The sequence below is a fragment of the Pecten maximus genome, chromosome 18 (genome assembly GCF_902652985.1).
Source record: "Pecten maximus chromosome 18, xPecMax1.1, whole genome shotgun sequence".
NCBI classification, from domain to species: Eukaryota; Metazoa; Mollusca; class Bivalvia; order Pectinida; family Pectinidae; genus Pecten; species Pecten maximus.
Window position 1 is genome coordinate 30,272,514 of NC_047032.1, and position 24,245 is coordinate 30,296,758.

Below are 24,245 nucleotides of genomic sequence, written 5' to 3' on the forward strand. Positions count from 1 at the left end.
CTGGACACTTTGTATATGGACCTTGACCATTGTATTTAGATACTGGACACTTTGTATATGTACCTTTACCATTGTATTTTAGATACTGGACAATATATATAAAATAATCATTTGATAATGGAGAGTTAAAGTCGCACACCCAATATAGATATTATAATGACTTATTGATGAACATCATATTACACAATCAACCACACCATTCAGCCAATAACATTCCCCAACAGGATGTGAAATAATATGGGAAGAATGAACAGATGATGAATTCTTGTAGGAACTGATTCTTTAATGAACTGACCCACCACATTCAGTAATTCAAAACATGTATATATAGTAACATTTGATAGTTCTAACGACAAGTACAGGAGATCTGACATGGACATTTGTTTTCTTTGATTAACATTTTGATGTAGGTCAAAGATCAAAATTTAGGTCAAAGTGACCTTCTTTTTATACATGACACACCACCTTACCTTATGTCAGAGTAACCTACTTTTAGTAAACGGCACAAGGACTCACCTACATGAACCCATGTCTGAAGTATGAAGCTCTACTGACAAATAAAATTTCCGTGGTTTGAGCGGAGCGAATTAGACGGAAATTATTTTCCCTTAGGTTGCGAGTTTTCTCATAGGTGGCGTCATGGTATTTGCACTTGCAGTTGACAGTGTTAGGTATAACGTGTCATTCAGCGAGGGTAGACCAGAGGCGACACACGTGTATACGCAAATTAATATCCGAGACCAAGTAATTGCTTATTTTTATATAAGATGGCATACATGTATACAGGATTAATTAGTAAAATATATGTATTGCATTTCATAATTCTTATGATTTTCACAGTGGGGAATTTTAAGTCTATAGTACATACATGATGTTGTAATGTGTGAATGAGTGTATGAGTTCGAGTATTTGTAAAATGTGTCGGCGTATACCTATCGCTAGTTATCAATAAATATAAGCAAATTTATTTATACAAGAGTTGAGTTTTTCCTATGAGAAGTGATGCAGTGGCTAAGGGAAATACAGTATGTTGTTGATGCACCCACCAGATATATGCTAGATGCAGGTCAAAGGTCAAAATATAGGTCAGAGTGACCTACTATTGATCAATACGATAGTGGTATATTTTTGCCTTTCAAATGTTTCAATTTTATTTAGAAGCTTAATTATGTTAAAAAAAGTTTATATTTTTATTAGTAGAAAAAAAATCAATAACTCATGTATCCTAGCTAGCACTAGTGGTTGGCTTATGATAAAAAATAATCAAAAGTTAGTAAAAAAAAAAAAATAATAAAAAATAAAATAAAGCAATCATCTAAGACAGTTTTCAAAAGGTGATAAATCAGAAATTTCAGGAAGTGTTTGTCAATCTTTGGTTTCGCATGCTTTTGTAATGTTACCTAACCAAGAAGTAGCTGGTCTTATATTTTACCGAAATACATGTAAGTGATCAATTATGGAGATTTAGATATAATACATTGTAGCAACTTTCAAATGCATGGTTTGTGTTCAGTGTTAAAAATTTGATAACAAATGCTAAGATTTGTAATAAATATAAGTCTGGAGATGTACAAAAATTTTCTACAAAAAGGGCAATGTGCTAAATATAGAAACTCAATTATAATCAATAATTGATCGATTTGGAGTTTCCGATTATCAATACTTACATTGAAACTGATTCCCATCACTACCAAGCACCACTATCTACATCACTAAAATGGTCAATCGGAGTTCGATGTTTTGATTTTTTTAATATTGGATTTGGAAAATTTCTGATAATGACTCATCTCATATAAAATCTGAGAGCATATTAAATGGGAATTGTGTGTGGATTGGAAGGTTGGGTCAGGTTGGGTTGTGTTGAGTTGGGCCAGGTCAGGTTGGGTTGGGTTGAGTTGGGCCAGGTCAGGTTGGGTTGGGTTTGTTGGGTTGGGCTGGGTTTGGTTTGGTTTGGTTGGTTGGTTGGTTGGGTTGGGTTGGGTTTAGTTGGTTGGGTTGGGTCAGGTTGGGTTGGGTTGGGTTGGCTGGTTGGTTGGGTTGGGTTGGGTTGGGTTGGTTGGGTTGGGTTGTGTTGGGTTGGTTGGATGGTTGGGTAGGGTTGGGTTGGCTGGGTTGGGTTGGGTTGGGTTGGGTAGGCTTGGGTAGGGTTGGGTTGGGTTGGGTTGGGTTGGCTGGGTTGGGTTGTGTTGTTTGGTTTTGTTGTTGTTGGTTTGGTTGGTGTTTTGGTTTTTTTGTTTTGGTTTGGTTTTGTTGTTTGTGTTTTTGGTTTGTTTGGTTTTTTTGTTGTTGGTTTTTGTTTGTTGTGTTTTGGTTTGTTTTTTTTTGTGTTTGTTTTGTTTTGTTTTTTTTTTTTTTTTTGTTTGGTTGTCGTTGTTTTGTTTGTTTTGGTTTTTTTTGTTTTTGTTGTTGTTTTTTGTGGTTGTTTTTTGTTGGTTGTTGGTTGTTGTGTTGTTGTGTTTTGTGTTGGGTTGTGTTTGGTTGGGTTTTTGTTCCGGTTTTGTTTGTTTTTTGGTTTTTGTTGTGTTGGGTTGGTGTAGTGTTGGTTTGTGTTGTTGGTTGGGTTTGTCGGTTTGGGTTTGGTTGTGTTGGTTGTTTGGGTTTTGTGTTGTGTCGGTTTGGGTTGTTGTTGTTTTGTTTGTTTGTTGGGTTGTGGTTTGTGTTGTTTTTGGGTTGTGTTTTTCAGGTTGGTTTGTGGTTGGTTTTTGTTGTGTTTTTGTTGGTTTTGTTTGTTGTTTGGTTTTTTGTTTGCTTTTTGTGGTTTGTTGTTGTTGTGTTTGGTTGTTGTGTTGTGTTTTGTGGTTTTGTCGTTGTTGGTTGGGTTGGTGTTGGTGTTGGGTTGGTGTTGTGTTGGGTTAGGTCGTGGTTGGGTTGTGTTGGGTTTGGTTGTGTCAGGTGGTGGGTTGTGTCAGGTTGGGTTGTGTTGGGTTGGGTTTGTGTTGGGATGGGTTGGTTGTGTTGGTTGGGTTGGGTTGGGTTGTGTTGGGTTGATTGTGTCCGGTTGGGTTGGGTTGGTTGGTTGGGTTGGTTGGGTTGTGTCAGGTTGGTTGTGTCAGGTTGGTTGTGTCAGGTTGGGTTGGGTTGGTTGGGTTGGGTTTGGGTTGTGTTGGGTTTGGTTGTGTCAGGTTGGGTTGGGTTGGTTGGGTTGGTTGTTTTTTTGTGTTTGTGTTGTTTGGGTTTGTCAGTTGTGGTTTTTGTTTTTTGGTTTGTTTTGTTGTTGGTTTGGGTTTTTTTTTTTGGTTTGGTTTTGTCCATTGTTGTTTTTTTTTTGGTTTGTTTTTGTTTTTTGTTTGTGCTGTTTTTTTTTTTGTTTGGTTTTGTTTTTTTTTTTTTTTGTTTTTTGTTTTGTTTTTTTTTTTTTTTGTTTTTGTTTGTTTTGTTTGTTTTTTTTTTCGTTTTTTTTTGTTTTTTTTGTGTTGTTTTGTTGTTGGGTCGGGTTGGGTCAGGCTGGGTTGCGTCAGGTTGGGTTGGGTTGGGTTGGGTTGGTTGGGATGGGTTGGTTGTGTTGGTTGGGTTGGGTTGGGTTGTGTTGGGTTGATTGTGTCCGGTTGGGTTGGGTTGGTTGGTTGGGTTGGTTGGGTTGTGTTGGGTTGTTGTTCGTTGTGGTTTTGTCAGGTTGTTGTGTCATTTGTTTGGTTGGGTAGGGTTGGGTTGGCTGGGTTGGGTTGGGTTGGTTGGGTGGTTGGTTGGTTGGGTAGGGTTGGGTTGGATCGGGTTGGGTTGTGTTGTGTTGGGTTGGGTTGGGTTTGGTTTGGTTGTGTTGGGTTGGTTGTATCAGGTTGGGTTGTGTTGGGTTGTGTTGGGTTGGGTTGGTTGGTTGGTTGGTTGAGTAGGGTTGGGCTGGCTGGGTTGGGTTGGCTGGGTTGGGTTGGGGAGAGGTTCTTATCAGCATGGTTCAATCCCACACAAACATACTTACCTATGCTAGTATCTCCAACCTTGCCTGTCAGTTCACATTGGTGTCGTCTACATGGACATTGCCCATGTTGTCTAGAATGGTGGTTGTTCATAATGAATTGGGAAGAAGAGCTCAGCATTGCAAAGACATGGTTCACTAGCAAAACAGACAAACTAGTATCATCTTTGCATTTTTCAAGTTGGTGTAATGGACTTTCCTGCTCTGCCAAAAGAAAGAAAGTCAATATACCTGATGGAATGCAATGGTTTGTTTGTTAATATCATATTTATATAACTGGGATTTTGTTACCATGACAACCATAGGGGCGAGGAGATCAGATTTTCTAGATGATTATGTATGCATTAATGCAGCACCTGTCATGATGAAAATAATATGCACATCTGTGTGTTTCTACTAACATACCAGAAACAACAGTACCGCAGGGCAGAACAATACATGCTTGTCAAATGGGGCTGTCATATATCAATTATTACTAGTATATACACTGTATATACTATCTGAATTAAAATATAATTTGCATCACCTTACAAGTGTCTATCTGGCATGCTTTAAAACCTCAATTTTCACTACAAACTTGAAAGTCAATTTTTAATCTTCAGACAGTTTGAGGATAATAAGCTCTTAATTTAATTCACCACATCAGAAATTGACAGCAATAACTTTTGAAAAAATAGTTGAGTAAGGATTTCTTCAGGGAAACATCAATATCATGACTCTAATGCATTGAATTTGGTCCAAAAATATAGGAAATCCCCAGACAAAAATAAAATGATGAAATAAACAAAGGGCCATAACTAAACTTAAATGATTTATGACCATCACACAAAAATAAATGAATCAAAATTCATTTCAAGCAAACATAACTCCTAAAGAAAATGGTTGATAGGATATCTCCTAACAAAAAAACTAGAGTACTGAAATAAATGAAGGTAACAACTTATGCCAAAAAAACAGTCGAATCAGAATTCTTTTTGGGGAAACAAAGATTTATATCAGGATCATTATGTGTTTTACATTTAAAGGGATCAGTTGCAAATTGTAGGAGATTGCCGGACAAAAAAAGATAATGAAATAAACAAAGAGCAATAACTTTTGCAAAAATTGTTGAATCAAAATTCTTCTAATCATGATTTAAGAGCCTGCCAAGTTTCCAAGATATTGGTAACAAAATATAGGAGGGACAACATTGAATTCTGAAATGAGCAAAGGGGCATAACTTTTGTAAAAAAGTTGAATCTGAATTCTTTTTGTGTATACACAACTTTATATCATGGTCATATATGTCACATGTAAAAATCACATACACAAGATGTTTTCATTCCATGTTATTTATTGTCCATCACGTGGTTTCTGGCATTTGTCTGCAAACATATTAGAAAAACATTCAGTTCCTCGCAGACAATATATTTGACAAATCAATTATTCATGATAAAAATAATAAAAGAATGGTAAATGATAACATTTTGATAATAATGTAATTGCATTCACTAAATTACATTAATCAAGTTATTCATACACTTACATATACTCATTCATTTCATGTACGTTCAGATTACATATGAACTTATATACCTGTCATAAAATACCCTGTGAGTGACAGTATGTTATAATACGACAATAGTATTTAACGTAATCTAATAAACAGTATAACTCACCCTAAGTAAGGTTAAGATGGGAGTTCACCGTTACATTTTCTTGTTGTGAATTGATTTCAACAACCTGTGGTAACAAATATACAAGTGTTCAATCACACACTAACATGTGAGTAAATGTACATTTCAATATTATAAAATACAACATAAATAAAATTTACTAGTCTCCGGGATTCGATCTCATAAATACGAGACTTGGATTCAATTATAAAGCTTCGGTGTTATCCATTACACCATCACGTGTGTTATCATATACAGGTTATTAATATACTCATAGACACTTGCAATGAGCTTTATATCTATAAATATAATTCACCACATATAAATAGAAATCAACACAAATACATGTATAGCTAAAACGAATTTACAAAACGATCTAATGGTCTCTATATCTACTAACTATTTTGCAAATACTTATACCAAATCATAAATAGATGTAATGTATTACTCACAATTATATATATTTTGATCCGGAATAGATTACTGGAGAAACTTGAAAACTTGATCCACCTGTTGATTGTCAGCTGTCTGATATTGTACTGACCAGTAACAAAGGCCTTGTATTTAAACTGACCGCTCCAACCCGATTGGTCAAAAATAGATCGGAAGGTTCCGGAAATTAATGTTTTACATTTTCCTTAATTTTAGTACATATCAATGATGATCTGAATTATATTAGAAATGTTAATAAAACTAACTCGTAAAAATGACACTAATATAGCGTATACAAAATATTCGAGATCACGTGATTATCATGTGATCCACGACTACTATACTAAGCATTAGGAAACCAATAACATATATAGTAAATACAAAGTATGTACAATTCACCTTGTTACATTCTTCCCTGCTTAAGGTTGATGCCACAGCAACCTATCATCTTAAAAATTACAAAAAAATATTTCTGCTTCTTAATTCTTAATTCCCTTTTCAAAATTTAACCGGCATTAAAGTATTATTGTTTCAAAAACATATCCGAGCTAATTAAGCTGCGAAAAATGAATTTACTACACACATTCCAACCGGTATTAACCAATGATGTGTTCAATACATTAATATGCAAAAAGTATGTCTTGATAAAAAACTATTTTGTTTGTATACTAAAAAACATCAGAAGCCTGATATTGTCCATATGGACAATCTATCACATATCACTTATTAAAAGATGAAAAATCATTAAAACCTTCTTGCAATGTTCGACCTAACGAACTACTCAGAGATGTGCCTAACATAGCAATAGCTTGACTGAAATCTTGAAAATTAGGAGGAAGACCAGGCCTAACAAACGCCGACATCTCATTGTCGTTCATGGACGCTGTAGACTTTACTGCCGTTTTAGGAAGACGATGAGGATTAGAATGCTGTCCTTTCGTCCGGCGATCTGATATCCTCCTTCCTGACGCTTGGCTCTCCGCTTCCACCCTAGTCTCAGATTCAGTGTCTGTTATGACATCACTATGCCGCTGACGCAACTCTTCTCGCGTGATTCCTACATTGGAAATCTCTGTAGGTTCTACATGTTTGCGTGACGTTTCATCTCTGTCTCTTACTACACTGTCAACACTTGAACGTTTTTCCTGACTCCCCTTCCCTGCTTTGTCAGAAGCGTGTCTCTGTGGGAGGGGCTCATTATACACGTTCCAGACGCTATCATCAGAGTCCTCAGTTTCGCTCGTGTCTGACTGTTCATTGACGTCATTCGGTGACGTCATGCCACTTGTTTCCTGTCGATTCTTTCCTAACGAATCTATGTCACCTCCCCCAGCTGTTTTAATGCTGTCCTCAGCATTTCCGTCATCAGAACTATCACCGTCAACAGGCTGTTTAATGTCCAGAATTTCCCTGCGTGTCACAGATTTTACTGGTCCTGCACCGTCCACAAGCTGTATCTGATAAACTTTATCTTGTAGTTTACCCACCACCTTGTACGGTGTCGATTTCCACGCATCCTGTATCTTGTTTCGTCCTGCTGGATGGTTTCGAAGAAAAACCCGAGATCCGATAGCTATAGAATGTTCTTTAGTAGACCTGTTCATATAGTCCGATCTCTCCACAGCTTTCCTTTTCAATGATGCTTCTGCTAATTTTCTGGACTCTAACATACGACGGTGATGTGATTCCAACCACTCGTCCACAGTCCCAGTGAGAATATCTTGAGGTCGCCTGAATACATGGTCAATTGGTAATTTCGGATCCCGTCCGTACAACAAGTAAAATGGTGATATCCCTGTTGATGCATGAGGGGTTACATTGTAATTGTAGACCAACTCTGGAAGATATTCCGGCCACTTCCGCTTCTTTTCTGGTGATAACGTCTTTAACAAATTATGCATTGTTCTGTTAAAGCGTTCACATTGCGCGTTCCCTTCTGGATTGTATGGGGTTGTCCGAGATTTCCTGACATTGTAAATGTTACATAGTTCCTTGACAACATTACTTTCGAAATTTCTACCCATGTCACTATGAATTCTGTTTGGTATGCCAAATTTCAAAAACCAGTCTTTCACAAGAATTTTCGCCACTGTCGTTGCCTTCTGATCTTTAGTTGGAATTGCCGATGTAAATTTTGTGAAAACGTCCGTAATAACTAGCACGTTCTCTCTGCCATCCGACGCTTTCTCTAGCTGCGTAAAGTCTATAGCAACAACTTCCATTGGTTGAAAAGCCAAGAGATGCGCCATTGGGGGTTTGACTGTCGGTACGGGCATTTTTGCGACCATACATCGTTCGCACTGTTTAATCCACTTTTGAACGTCATTTTCCAATCCAGGCCAATAACATCGTTTCTTAACTAACGACATAGTGCGTTCCATTCCTTGATGTCCTGATAGATTGTGCAACGATTCCAAAATTTGAGACTTCATTGATTCAGGAGTTACGAAAAGAAAATTATTGCCAATTTCTGGGTCCATGATTTTGTACCACAAAATTCCATCTTCCTCAATTAATCTATCCCACCTCCGTAGTATCTTACGAGCAACATTTGGTTCCTGACGTAATTGCCGTTCTGTGGGTTTGTGTCCCGTTTTCCACCACTTCCAAACAATTGCAATGTTTTCATCATTCAACTGTCGTGAATGAAGTTCCGTTCTGGAATACTCAGGAAACGTTAATGTTGTAGCGAGCTGTTCGTTTGTTGTTACAGTAACAGATGTATTCATTATCTCAACTGTATGTAGTTCCTCTGACACACGGGTTGTTTTTGTTAAATTTTGCAAAAGAACTCTAATTTCTTCTGATAACTTGGGATTTCTACTGAGTGAATCGGCGTTGGCATTCGATTTGCCAGATCGATACTTGATGACGAAATCAAACTGAGCAAGTTGTGCTGCCCAGCGCATTTCCGTTGCTCCTAACTTAGCTGTTTTCAAATAGCTGAGAGGATTGTTGTCGGTAAATACGGTAAATGATCGGCCTAATAGATAATCTCTAAATTTGTCCGTGACTGCCCATTTCATTGCTAGTAACTCCAATTTCATTGAGCTGTAGTTGTCCATATTCCTCTCTGACGGTCTTAAACTCCGTGAAGCGTATGCAATGACAACCTTTTGTTGTACTTGTTCCTGTGATAGCACAGCTCCCAATCCGTCATAGCTAGCATCCGTTTCGAGAATAAACTCCTTCGTGAAATCCGGATAACCAAGTATCGGTGCTTCGGTTAACCGTTGTTTCAGAGTTTGAAATGCGTTCTCTGTCTTGTCGTTCCATTTCTCGGTAAATTGCCGTTTATCTGTCGTTGATGATGACTTTCTTCCCTTTTTGTCCTGCTTTGTGAGAAGTTCGTGTAACGGTGCAGCAATACTAGAGAATCCTTTGACGTAACGACGGTAATACCCGCATAAACCTAAGAACGAGCGTAATTCCTTTTCAGTTGCTGGTGTTTTCCATTCTGAAATTGCTTTTGTTTTTCCAGGATCGGTTTCGATTCCTCGTTCAGAAACAACATGCCCAAGAAATTTGGTTTCCTTTTTGAAGAAATGACATTTGCTGTTTTTCATTTTTAATCCATGTTCCTTTAATCTGCTGAACACGTACTCCAACCGTTTCAGATGTTCATCTATTGACGGCGAAAATACTAGTATGTCGTCCAAGTATATCAGCAGTAGATCAAAATTTGCTTCCGCCATACACGCCTCCATCAATCGTTGAAAAGTAGCAGGACTATTACAGAGTCCCATTGGCATACGATTGTACTCATATAAACCTCCTGTACCTACCCGGAATGCAGTTTTATGACTATCTCTTTCATCAATACCCACTTGATAATAGCCTTGCGCTAAATCCATGGAGCTGAAGTACTTTGCACCATGTAATGCATCTAGAGCCTCCTCTATTCGTGGTAATGGATATGCGTCTTTAATGGTTTTGTCATTGAGGAGCCGATAATCCACACAAAGCCGTAAACTACCGTCCTTTTTTCGTACGAGTACTACTGGCGCAGCGTATGGACTTGTACTCTTCCGGATGATATTTTGACGCAACATTTTGTTGATATGATCCCTCACTTCCTCCATCTGATAAGGTGGAATGCGCCGATGAGCTACTTTGATAGGAATCTCGTCCGTGGTTTGAATACGATGTTTTATGAGATCTGTATATCCCAATTCTTCATCACTCTGACAGAAACAATCTTTGTATTTGTAAAACAACTGAGCTACTTGTTTCTCTTGCTCTGGTGTTAAATCAACTTCTCCCACGTCTATAGTAAACGGTAATTGGTCCAATTTTGTAATTTCATCCGGCACCGGCTCGTTTTCGATGGTTTCCAGACGAACATTAATTTCAGACTCCGTAACTTGGATGTTACACGACGTTGAAGTCGTACATTCGGTGAAATTTTCCACGACATGTGCTGTTCCTATCCGGCTTTTCTGGGGTAACCATACATCCTCACTTCCAAGGTTCACAACTCTGACAGGAACTCTGCCATTGTTGACTTCACTGAAAGTGTCCACAACGATAATGTTCTTAGGCAGCGAACCACTGTTTCCTTGTATGGCTTGAATAGCAACAGTATATGGTTTATTGTGTATTGATTGACGAGTTGTTCCGGTAACTACTTTCATGGAGTATGCAGGTATCTTTATCGACTGATTCCCGGGAATTTTCACGAAACTGACACGATCATCCTCTGTGGTTGCAGACATCTCATATAGAGCTAATATCTCCATCCAGGATTGATCGCTGGTACCATTTTCTCCTGTCGACTTTTCCTTGTCAGTGTTCGTTACTTCTTTCATCAATTTAAAGAAGTTACTCCCTAATAAACCTGGAACCCTTTCCTTGCGTTTGATTCCGTGGAAATCCGTCGGATCCTTCACAACCAACATGCCAACTCCGGATACCTTCCGATCGATGATGTCAATGTCGACCTCAACATATCCAATGTATGGAACCTCCAATTCGTTTGCACCAGTAACTCTCATCCATTTGGTAACATCTATCAACTCGGATTTCTTCCCAACCAATTTCCTAAAGAAATGTTCGGTAATGGTCGAAATTTGCGAGCCTGTGTCAATCAAACATCTGACCTTTTCCCCTTCAATGAAAACGTCTATCTCCGGACATTCACCGATAGCATTCTTTAACACCGTCTGTTTTATTTTGGAGCCAAGAGAACTATTCCCCACTGTCTGACTCCCTACAGTGGGTTCTGGGCGTTTAAATCCCGCTTTCCTGTTTCTTGCTTTCTGTTATATTGGTGTCCACCATTACTACCATACTGTTTCTGTTGTTGTCCAGGTTTTCGTTCTGTAGGACATTCCCTGCTAACATGTCCACGACCTCCACAGTTATAGCACTTTATTGCTCCTCTACCTCGGCCTCGACCAGTTCCTTTAACAAAGCTACTTGTTCCGCCCCCTACTAGCTTTGTAAGTGCGTCCAATTGCTGCTGTTGTTTCGCTAGCATTTCTTGTTGACTTTGCAACATGGCAGTTACTGCTGATGTAGCAGAGGACTCTTTAGCTTTGAGTTCATCATTAGTGACACACACTTCCTGTTCCGAGACAGACACGCTTTTATGTCGAGATGGTATTGTCTCGTCCTCCGTCCAGCGAATTACTAACTGCCTGAAATCAGTAAAGGATACATCCTTATGTTCAAACATGTATCTGCGCATCTCCCGCCGCAGCTGAATGTCAACCACACCATCTGTGAATCTTTCTTTTAACATCAAGTCTCTATCACCGACTATGACTCTATCCTTCTTCACAATTCTGTCCATCAATTTCAATAACACCAAAGAATATTCTTGTAAAGTCTCTCCTTTGTTTTGATTTCTTTGATAAAACCTCTGTTGTAACTGTCCAACAGTTTCGGCTTCTTGAAATGTTGTTCTTAATATTTCCAAAATTTTTGTTGCGGAGGATTTTTCAGTTTCTGACCTTAAACGAATTTCGTCTTTTGCTTGTCCCTGTAAGTGCGCATATAAAAACTCTACTTGAGCGTCACTTCCGGTGATGGTTTTTAAATGGTGTATCGCATCCTCTATCCACTCTTCTGCTGTTGGATCTGTCTCTTTTACAGGTCTCCCTGAGAATTTATCCAATTTTCTGTTTTTGTTAATGTAGACAGTTTTCGGAGAGCTGGTATATGATTCAAATTCCTGTTTGGTTCTCAACAATTCTTTCTCCAATCTGTCAGCGCGCGCAGTCTCACTGTCTATTCGTTGGACTTCTTGTCTTAATTTGTCCAGTTCTGTCTTTAATTCCTTCATCTCTGCCATTTTGTTACAGTTCGTTCGTAATGATATTCCGTCCAGATGATATACGTACCACACGAGTTCAAGAAGTAATGCACAGGAAGTAGCGAGAAACATCCCACATAACAACCAATACCATACCCTGACCCCGAATGGATAATGTATAATGTTAACTTAAACAATCAATGTGCATGCGAAGAAGTAACCGTCGCATCCAAACATGTGCTAGAAGTGGTACTGGGTGTACTCCATCCTTCAACAATTTCTGATTAAGCGAATAATATTGTTGTTTTCCTTTGCTCTTCCTATTGTTCAGCACATCCGATGCTAATTTTGGTGAGTGAATGTCTGTTGATGAGTTTAAGGTTCGAATATGAGTATTTCAGAAGCAACTCTGACCAATAACTCCTGATCTTGTTCTTTGTATTCATCTATACTTGTTTGACATTTCATATGATTCCATTGCGAAATAGAATAATGAAGCAGCTCCAAAAAAACAAGTGTTACCCTAGGCAGTTTTTCACAATATTCCACAAATTTTGAATATTCAGCTCAAATGTCGCTTAACGCATCCTCTGATGTGTCGTGATTTAATCACATCAACCTCTTTGTTGGAATTTTCTTACTATGGTCACATGTTGCCAACCAAACGTAGAGAGTAACACGATTGTGTTTGTTCAAAACAGCTGGTAACCGTTGTTTGAGATCTTCAAATTGGCTCAATGTCTTAGCTCCTCCTTTGTACCACCACAAAATGTTTATGTTTGGGTCCTCTAAATGATCTTTAAAATGTAGGACGCTTTGCTGTCACTCAAAACTATTGCCACGCTGTGCTGTATACGGTCCTAATCAGGTTTATTGAAAGGCCTGGTCAAAAACTTCCTAAGTTTGGATTCAGTCATGGAAACATATTATACACAACAATAACATACAGGTAATTACATGTGAAAAAAAAATCTAATTCATGCAAGTGATAATAATTAATCGGAAAGACTAACTTACCAATGATGATACATAACACTAATTTTAAAACGTAATCAAAAATTCAAAATGTTCTTTTCGTCATTGGAACTGTCCAATCAATCACCAGTATCCAGTGTCCACCTGTTACGTCCTACCGGAATCCATGATATCCGTTATTCAAGATATCCATAACCAATGATATCCACAATCAATGATATCCGTAATCAATGATATCCGTAATCAATGATATCCGTAATCCACGATATCCGTAATCCACAATATCCGTAATCCACGATAGCCCATCTCATCAAATGCCTCTTGTTGATGTAATCCTGTCCACGACGCCAAAATGTCACATGTAAAAATCACCACATACTCAAGATGTTTCCATTACATGTTATTTATTGTCCATCACGTGGTTTCTGGCATTTGTCTGCAAACATATTAGAAAAACATTCAGTTCCTCGCAGACAATATATTTGACAAATCAATTATTCATGATAAAAATAATAAAAGAATGGTAAATGATAACATTTTGATAATAATGTAATTGCATTCACTAAATTACATTAATCAAGTTATTCATACACTTACATATACTCATTCATTTCATGTACGTTCAGATTACATATGAACTTATATACCTGTCATAAAATACCCTGTGAGTGACAGTATGTTATAATACGACAAAAGTATTTAACGTAATCTAATACACAGTATAACTCACCCTAAGTAAGGTTAAGATGGGAGTTCACCGTTACATTTTCTTGTTGTGAATTGATTTCAACAACCTGTGGTAACAAATATACAAGTGTTCAATCACACACTAACATGTGAGTAAATGTACATTTCAATATTATAAAATACAACATAAATAAAATTTACTAGTCTCCGGGATTCGATCTCATAAATACGAGACTTGGATTCAATTATAAAGCTTCGGTGTTATCCATTACACCATCACGTGTGTTATCATATACAGGTTATTAATATACTCATAGACACTTGCAATGAGCTTTATATCTATAAATATAATTCACCACATATAAATAGAAATCAACACAAATACATGTATAGCTAAAACGAATTTACAAAACGATCTAATGGTCTCTATATCTACTAACTATTTTGCAAATACTTATACCAAATCATAAATAGATGTATTACTCACAATTATATATATTTTGATCCGGAATAGATTACTGGAGAAACTTGAAAACTTGATCCACCTGTTGATTGTCAGCTGTCTGATATTGTACTGACCAGTAACAAAGGCCTTGTATTTAAACTGACCGCTCCAACCCGATTGGTCAAAAATAGATCGGAAGGTTCCGGAAATTAATGTTTTACATTTTCCTTAATTTTAGTACATATCAATGATGATCTGAATTATATTAGAAATGTTAATAAAACTAACTCGTAAAAATGACACTAATATAGCGTATACAAAATATTCGAGATCACGTGATTATCATGTGATCCACGGCTACTATACTAAGCATTAGGAAACCAATAACATATATAGTAAATACAAAGTATGTACAATTCACCTTGTTACATATAAAGTTTGAGAGAGATCGGTCAGAAAATGTAGGAGGATATTGCCCGACAAATGCAAGCTTATGCCGACCAGCCAAAGAAAAATAAAACAAAAAATTGGAGATCAGCTACGGTAGGTTAAAAAATGTCTGGGGTTGGTATGAGTTAAGGTGAGCAGAAACTCAGGATTTGCAGATTTTTTCTTTTCTTTCCTTTTTTTGTATCACTGATCATTATAAAAAATGTGACAACTTTGAAACCTTCCTTTTCTCTCTTACCCAGAAGCGGCATTACTATTACGTTAGCTTATTAACTGTAGCCGATTCTTACAGAAGTTTGCAAACAAAATTTGTTTCATACCCCGATGAAACTAAAAAATAATTGACATCAACGCTTATAATTAATTTTTGAAAATGATTTTCTAATTTAAAACATGTTTTATGTACAATTCTAATGGTTTTAAATGGGATTCTTTTTCTCAAATCAATACGCAACGTCAATTGTCGTATTGTGACATCACATTTTTCGCGCCGTTCTCGGAATTTCTTTCATGGAAGAATGAAAAGAATTTTTCGACCAATCACATTTGAGTATTTACCATGAAAACAAAGAAAAATTAATTATGAATCAATTTTACTAATCATGTTTGTTGGTTTGAATGTAAATATGTGAGGGGTCATATAATTGTGGGACGACACCCGACTACACAGAGTATATGGGCAGGTGATCCCATAATACTTTTATCACACCTAATAGGGGAATCAAAGCAAGTGTGTTACAAATGCGCTACCAGACCACCCAATTATATAACACTTGTTTCTTGATGAAATTTTCCCAGCCTATAACAATATGATCCTATATATGAATTAATAATAGAGGACCGTCTATAAATCGTACTCTATTGAGGAACCCTTGACAGAATAACAAACATACATTTTTTACATGGTCATGTTTTAACAGACAGGGTCATATGAGGACTGTTATTTGAGGCTGAATATATTATACAAGTAGCTGGGCCAAAAATTGACATCCAACTTATTTTCCCTAAGTACATGTAATGAAGGTTCAACCACAGGGGCAAGTCTAGTCTTATATAAAATAAAGCCAGAAATACCTATACATTAAAAGACTACACATGCCTGTCAGTCTATGGTTCAACTGTTCTACTTTCGCTTTCGATTCTGACTTGCTGCACGTGGTTAAATTATAAGTACAGTGTAAGTTAGATAATTGGGACATAATGAACACTAAGATTAAATATAAATGTGGAAATGGGGAACGTTAATATCATATAATATTGTGGATAATGAAGTCAACTCCTTGTAATTAGCACCATTATACTTACCAATAGCAATGATGAAATTTAAGAGTTTGGCCAAGATGTGCCGACGATTCTGTTCCTCTGGTGCAGATCCAGTGACCAGGTATCCTTTGAGAATTTCAAATCCAGCTTTAAATATAACATATAATGGGAATATACTGGCATATCTCTCAGCATAACATGTGGCCCTGCAAAACGGGACTGACTTGTCAGATGCATTGCAAGTTTCTATTTTCAGAGCTGCCAAGGATGGGAGACAGGGGTCGAGTTTAGGACCAGCGAAGCTCGAGTCAAGAAAATGGCGAACGATGGCTTTCAGACGTCTCCTTAAGGTGTCAGGGAAAGATTCAAACACATCAGTGCGTGGCCATTTCCGTGAATAATCTCCTTGGTTATTGTCTGATCTGTATTTATCTCCAACAGCGCGTTCCTTTCGTTGGGCACCGGCCATACTGCTGGTGATACTAATTACAGCCCGGCAGAGCCAGGATCTTTGACGCCTGGGACAGCCCGGCATAACACCCGGTAAACATACCAGTAGAGAATACATGGTCATGCAGTGGCTTAAAATATCGGCTGTATTTTGGCAAGGGTAAAGAAATACAACAGTGGCGATCCTTGCCGAGCCACGTTTGTCTTTCTGTCCCGAGCCACATGGTTACTTCTTTCCAGGATAAGTATTGTCAACTTGTTTCGTAAAGTACTGTATTATGCTAAGTCTACAATGTGTATGTACATTTTAATCCTGATGCAAGTTCCATCCCTCTCACATCATTGGTGGTTCTTCTCTGGAACCCAAGGTATTGCTAATAGTATCGTTACATTTATTGGCAATAATCACTGTTTTTGATTCATACCTCGATACACACATGCGCAGTAATTGGTACAGTACGTACAATGTAATACAGTATACATGTACATGTATGTACACAAGTTATTGCCCACCTGCCATACTGTTGACGATGGGTGTCCATAGGAACGGTATATAACACATTATTCCTTATTTCCTGTAATTCCTTATGCACGGACGTATACATTTGTTTTATTATACTGTCCTTGGTCTGTGGTGATGGACCCGGTACATCCGAGTGGACGTGGACGCCGTCCTCAGTCATCGCTGACATCGCCTCAAGCTTTCTGGCTCCCGGTTTCTTGTCAACCGTTAAGATTGCTGGCTGTCTTGTCGTTCTGCTGATATCCTTATCTGTACTTAAGCTACGTATATATTAAGCATGATAGCTTCCCTCGTTGGTTGATTCTGGCGACCTTCTTGTTTTGGTCTGGACATACTACTCGATTATCTGCTTTCCCTTGTTCTACACCACTTACAATTCGAATAATTTTGAAAACATCCCCGAAAAACCTTAACCGAAAACAGTATCAAAATAGTGCAACGCAAATGACTCCACAAATAATACTTGAATAAATCCAAGTTGGAATACTTGACGATTTTAACAAAAAGTCTTGATCTAGTTCATTTATTAATTGATCGAACCAACTTTCTTTAATTGGATTTATTTTTTTCTCGTAATGTTCATTTTGCTAAAATTAGGAAACCTACAATGTACTCGGTCAGAACTGGTTACCATAATTTAACATAGACGATATCATACCTTTTAAGAAATGTGTTTTTTTCCCCCCGATATATAAGATATATATTTTTTTTTTCGAAATGGTAATAAACTGGAAGAGTCATACATCTGTAACAGGAGAGGAGAAAATGTAGCGGCCAGACCGGGGTTCGAACCCGGAACCTCCGAACACTAGCCGGATGCTCTATCAAATGAGCTACCTAGTGACGGATGATCGACCCGGCCCAGTCCCGCTACACATGTATAGACTGGAGCCGCTCTCAGAAAGAGACAGACGGAAAATGCTTCTGGAGATGCCGCTATGACAACGCAGGGCATCGGTCAAACGGTCAAATCTTTTAACGGTGAGCCCGTTTGATTCAGGCAGTGGGTTAAGGATGCGGAAAAGTACATGTATGCTAAACTCACGGATTTAAAAGATAACGAAATACCAAGTATAGCTTATCAAACATGTAACGGGATAGTTGGAGGCTTCATAAAACGCTATACTGTCGAATAGGAAATTAGGCAAGTAGTGGACAGTAGGGCAGATTTAAAAATGCTGCTTAATAAAAGCAAGTTCGGCGAAATAACGGATATAGGAAGGCATTGGCAATGCTACGCAAAATGAAGCAGAAGGACACAGAAAGTGTTCAAATTTTTCAGAACGACTTCTTCAAATGGGAAAGGATGTGCATCCTCATGCCAATAAGGCGAACCAGAGTATCATCAAGCTACAACTGGTAGATAACTTAGGCGATGGTTTGATGTACGACTACCTTTATATACCTTATATTATTTATTTATTTATTTTTTTTTTTTTTTAGGGAATAACCCACTAAGTTAGAGCAGGCAGGGCAGATAGCGATGAAGGAACAGATTTTTAGAAAATGGTTAAACCTAAGATGCGACCCCGTTAGTCAGTCGGGAAAAAAGACAAAACAAATAGAAACTGTGTAGATTTCAGAAGTCCTAATACGATTGTTACTCCCATGAGTGTACAGTTACCACTGATAGATGGTATTGTATCCTTATTGGGCAATTCAAAACACAACACTTGATCTTAAAAGTGGTTACTAGCAGGTTAAAATGGAGGATGGAAGTAAAGAAAAAAAAAATGATAATAAAACCTGGCAACCGCTATGGCAACGCAGGGCATCAGTCAAACGGTCAAATCTTTTAACGGTGAGCCCGTTTAAATCAGGCAGTGGGTTAAGGATGCAGAAAAGTACATGTATGCTAAACTCACGGATTTAAAAGATAACGAAATACCAAGTATAGCTCATCAAACATGTAACGGGGTAGTTGGAGATTTCATAAAACGCTATATTGTCGAAACGGAAATAAGGCAAGTAGTGGACAGTTGGGCAGATTTAAAATGCTGCTTAAAAGTAAGTCCGGCAAAATAACGGATGTACAACAGGCTTTGGCAATACTGCGCAAAGTGAAGCAGAAGGGCACAGAAAGTGTTCAAATCTTTCCAGAACGACTTCTTATAATGGAAAAGGATGTGCATCCTCATGCCAATAAGGCGAACCAGAGTATTATCCAGCAACAGCTGGTAGATACCTTTTGTGATGGTTTGATGAACGACTACCTTTATTTATTTATTTATTTATTTTTTAGGGAATAACCCACTACGTTAGAGCAGGCAGGGCAGATAGCGATGAAGGAACAGATTTTAAGAAAATGGTTAAACTTAAGATGCGACCCCGTTAGTCGTGGTCGGGAAAAAAGACAAAACAAATAGAAACTGTGTAGACTTCAGAAGTCTTAATAAGATTGCTACTCCCATGAGTGTACCGTTACCACTGATAGATGGTTTTGTATCCTTATTAGGCAATTCAAAATGCTTCACAATACTTGATCTTAAAAGTGGTTACTAGCAGGTTGAAATGGAGGATGAAAGTAAAAAAAAAAAAAAAATGATAATAAAACCTGGCAACCGCTATGGCAACGCAGGGCATCAGTCAAACGGTCAAATATTTTAACGGTGAGCCCGTTTAAATCAGGCAGTGGGTTAAGGATGCGGAAAAGTACATGTATGCTAAACTCACGGATTTAAAAGATAACAAAATACCAAGTATAGCTTATCAAACATGTTACGGGGCAGTGGAAGATGCATAAAACGCTATATTTTCGAATCGGAAATAAGGCAAGCAGTGGACAGTAGGGCAGATTTTAAAATGCTGCTTAATAAAAGCAAGTTCGGCGAAATAACGGATGTAGGAAGGCATTGGCAATGCTACGCAAAATGAAGCAGAAGGACACAGAAAGTGTTCAAATCTTTTTAGAACGACTTCTTCAAATGGGAAAGGATGTGCATCCTCATGCCAATAAGGCGAACCAGAGTATCATCAAGCTACAACTGGTAGATAACTTTGGCGATGGTTTGATGTACGACTACCTTTATATACTTTATATTATTTATTGATTTATTTATTTATTTTTTAGGGAATAACCCACTACGTTATAAGAGCAGGCAGGGCAGATAGCGATGAGGGAACGGATTTTTAGAAAATGGTTAAGCTTAAGATGTGACCCCGTTAGTCGTGGTCGGGAAAAAAGACAAAACAAATAGAAACTGTGTAGATTTCAGAAGTCTTAATAAGATTGCTACTCCCATGAGTGTACCGTTACCACTGATAGATGATAGTTTATCCTTATTAGGCAATTCAAAATGCTTCACAACACTTGATCTTAAAAGTGGTTACTGGCAGGTTGAAATGGAGGATGAAAGTAAAAAAGGACTGCATTTGCATGTCACCGAGGACTATTTCAGAATTGAATAATTTGTAACAATTAAGACATGTGATTCTTTCTCTGTTCCCACGGGGTTTAGGGGATACAATAGGCAGCCAACAGAGGGCTGGAGAGACGAGATTTCACTCGGCCATGAGTATGGACACTCGTACAGGAGGGTGCACCATTATGTACATATCTATGTAGACACTATGTTAGGCAGTGATGCCTGAGACTGACTATGTTTATACAAATGTAATTAAATACTATACGATCACATATTGACGTTGTCGATGTTAATGTGTAACACTATGACACGTTAATTGGTGCCAGTGACCAGGATAAAAATGAGTTAAAGACATAACAGTTGGACATACCTGGTAAATGGAATATTTTAAAGAAGATAATGGAATGAAAAGATGTATGGCAATCTTGCCACGGCGGAGCCCAAGGAGAGGTTTGCATGACGGCATAATTATAATGGCATTTTAAAAATCTTTGCCACCAGGACAAAAACAGCGACCAGTGGCTGTGGTGAGACATCAATTGAAGACAATAACCAATGACTGAAATTTTAAGACAGAGGCCGCATCATATCTCAGAAAAATGAGTAGCTATGACTTTATTTTATTACTTACTTAAAAAAATGGCAGACCAGGTTGTAATTGATATGGTTAATGCTGTAGGAAATGTGATGTAAGGTTTAACATTAAAAGTAGATGCAGTGAACGATTCGCTACAGGTTAATAATGCTAGTATTAATGGTGTCCAAACTGCTTTAACTTCTTCATGGAATTTACAAAAATTGGTACAATATATAACCTCGTTTGATAGAACAAATGAAAAGAAATTTAAGACGTTCGGTAAAGCAAATTGAAAGATATCCAAGTGTAAATCCACACTTTCCGAAAGAACATATGATTTCACTTGCTGTTTCTACAAGTAAGGGGGTAGTCGCTGATTTCTTGACAAGATATGTAAGGGAACATGAGGGATAGTGACTGGGGAGATGTGAGAACTCAGTGTAGGTTTGCAGAATTATCAGACGAGCAGCACGCTTTTTCCTTACTCCGTCAAAGTAGGCAAAAGTCAGAGGAAAACGTTGAGATTTATGGTGAGAGACTATGAGAAAAGGCTAAGGATGCTTATGGTCATGTTGACAGAGGTGACAATATCGTAAAGTTCGAAACAATTAGTTGTCTACTTTACAGACGGACTCTTACATGACCACTTGAGAATGAAAGTTATGAGAGATAGACCTGCAACTATCGAGCGACCAATTGATATCGCTAGGGAAGAACAAGATTTAAGAAAGCGGTTTAGGTTAAGAACTACTGCCTCAGACAGTGTAGCTACTGGACATGAACCTATGGAGGTTGACCATTACAGGAGACAGAGACAATGCTTTAATTGCAAAATAAAAGGACACATTGCTAGAGACTGTAGGGTAAAAAACAAACAGGTAAATGATGTCCCGGAGGTGGCTTAGACAGGACAGTTTAAACGTTGGAATTGTGGTGGTCAGCCATTAAGCTAAGTAGTAATAAACATGCTAAAGTTGCTTCCATTTATGAGATGGCCATGATGTCGACGAAAGAAAGCGCTCGAGGAGCTGATTCGGATGAACAATCTATGATGGTCCCAGTTATGTTACCATCAGTTCCTATAGTGGAAAAATGAACCAGGACCAGTTGAGGGTGGTCTTTACTCAACAACATTTCAACTTAATGCCGAGGGACTGGGTAAATCTTAATTATCCACAGACATGCGGATTGTCTATGGCAGAGTTGTGGACGATGGAAAGGTACCGTTGCTTGATACAAAGACATTAGTAAAGACGAATTCCTGTGTAATACTTATGTCTGACGAGGCATAGTGGACTGGAATGGGTACCTTGTGTATATAAATATACATCGGAGGATTGTTGATGATCCTGAGGTAGGGTACACTGACCTGCCTGAACATGTGTATATAATTATGTTAGACGACCGTCGTATTTTTCTTGTCAATGAGTAGCGGGACAATTTGACATAATGAGAATTAAATTGATGTGACTGTGACAACTCATTAATCCAGAAATGTGCCGGAGAGCTACAAAGGATGATTCTACAGACAAGGTTCATATTATCATCATTTGTGTATGTAATGAATGTGCGTATATTTTATTCAATACACCACAGGACATTCTAGGGATGGACACTGGTAATGCTATATCAGAACTAGCTGTGTTTGAATTCTGGATTTAAAATAAATAAAATATGCGGATGTGTTAGGACTTTCTTGTGATGGTCATGTGGAATGCTATATGACTGTGTTTAAAATAGAGCTGATTTATTATATCAGTATTTTGTCATCCGTTGATTAATTATCAACATTTTGTAAAAAGTTTGTTTTCTTAAGTGGGGAAGGAATGTGAAAAATTGCTATAAAATCCATATTTAACAAATATTAATTGATAATGGATAATTAGAAGTTATCTTAATTGAATTTAGTTGGCATATTGTGGTGGTGGAAATGTGTAAATGTATCATATATATATTTCAGATATTGAGCTATAGTTAGGTTACCGTTGGACAGAGAGAGGGCCAGTTAGTAGAGATACAATTGTATGTGAAATTGGTCGTTAATTATATTCAGATTAAAGTATTTGGGGATGGTCGCTTAGGTACATCAATCTCAATATCCCGTGGAGATTGTTGACAGTTTATTGGCGAGAGGGGTTCCAATCTTTCTGACCCTGGTCAGTAGCGACAGGGTAATGATGGTAATGGTGAAATTGTTTATTGTATCATTGGTGTGATTCTTTCTCTGTTCCCACGGGGTTTAGGGGATAAAAATAGGCAGCCAACAGAGGGCTGGAGAAACGAGATTTCACTCGGCCATGAGTGCGGACACTTGTACAGGAGGGTGCGCCGTTATGTACATATCTATGTAGACACCATGTAAGGCAGTGACACCCGAGACTGACCATGTTTATACAAATGTAATTGAATATTATAGGATCACATATTGACGTTGTCGGTGTTATTATGTAACAGATTCTATGATAGAATGAAAGCGAATGGATGCTAAAGCTGGATACCGAGTTATTGGTGTTCTGAAGGTATGAAGGCATGAAGGCAATAACTTAAAAGAAAGTTACATGTCCTTAAAAATGATTTTACTGATATTCAAAGTCTTATCATAACACGAGACCGTTTATCGAAGTCAAAAAGATCAGTTATACCATTGGTAGGAAAGGCAAAATGTAGTCAATATACATGTATATTATTCGGTTCACCATAAGAAAACAATATTTATGATTATTGGTCTGTGTTTTACTTTACAACTACTCAGCTAATCGACCTGATGATTACTCGTAAGTATTCCACTATCTAATTAGCATAATTTCTGATCAGTCAGTACTCTACTTGGTATTCTTTAGTAATCAACATGTGGAGTTCAGTTTCGCGTGCACATTTACATTATAGTGCCTACCAAAAACAATACATAGTGGTTTGAGCATACAGGTACTAACATATTAGAGTAGAATGAGTAGTTGTCCTACCTTGGTCTTCCGTGGTTTTTTTTTATTTATTTTTTTTCCTTTCGAAGTTTTCTTTCTGTCCCAAGCTCTTTTCTTCAGCCCAAATCTTGGTCACGGCACTAAATCCAGCTTCTTATCGGACAGATGACAAAAAAGTCTTCTGAATGCGTATTTATTCGTCGCTGGAATGCTTTCAGAGTTCACAAGTACATGTTACATAGATGCTAAGATGCTGAGTACTGACCGGAGCCTGCGGACCGGAGATGTTACTCGGTCGGCGATGTTCTACAGACTGGTCCTCAGCTCCTAGGC

At 37.8% G+C, this 24,245-nt stretch overlaps 1 protein-coding gene and 1 long non-coding RNA gene across 2 annotated transcripts; both read right to left on the reverse strand.

Moving 5' to 3' along the window:
- Window positions 1-11,116: 11,116 nt before the first annotated feature.
- LOC117316362 lies at window positions 11,117-12,295 on the reverse strand. Its single transcript, XM_033870903.1, has one exon. The coding sequence runs from the start codon at window positions 12,293-12,295 to the stop codon at window positions 11,210-11,212; it is 1,086 nt and encodes a 361-aa protein (XP_033726794.1). The 3' UTR covers window positions 11,117-11,209.
- Window positions 12,296-13,633: 1,338 nt separating this feature from the next.
- On the reverse strand, window positions 13,634-14,790 carry LOC117316537. The gene is made up of 3 exons (XR_004529872.1): window positions 14,406-14,790; window positions 13,962-14,025; window positions 13,634-13,667 (listed from the first exon to the last, which is right to left on the reverse strand). It is a non-coding gene; the product is annotated as an uncharacterized LOC117316537 (long non-coding RNA).
- Window positions 14,791-24,245: the final 9,455 nt, after the last annotated feature.

Excerpts from the sequence above, each read along its gene's own strand:
- LOC117316362 (XM_033870903.1), bottom strand. The coding sequence starts at position 12,295 with ATGGCAGAGATGAAGGAATTAAAGACAGAACTGGACAAATTAAGACAA.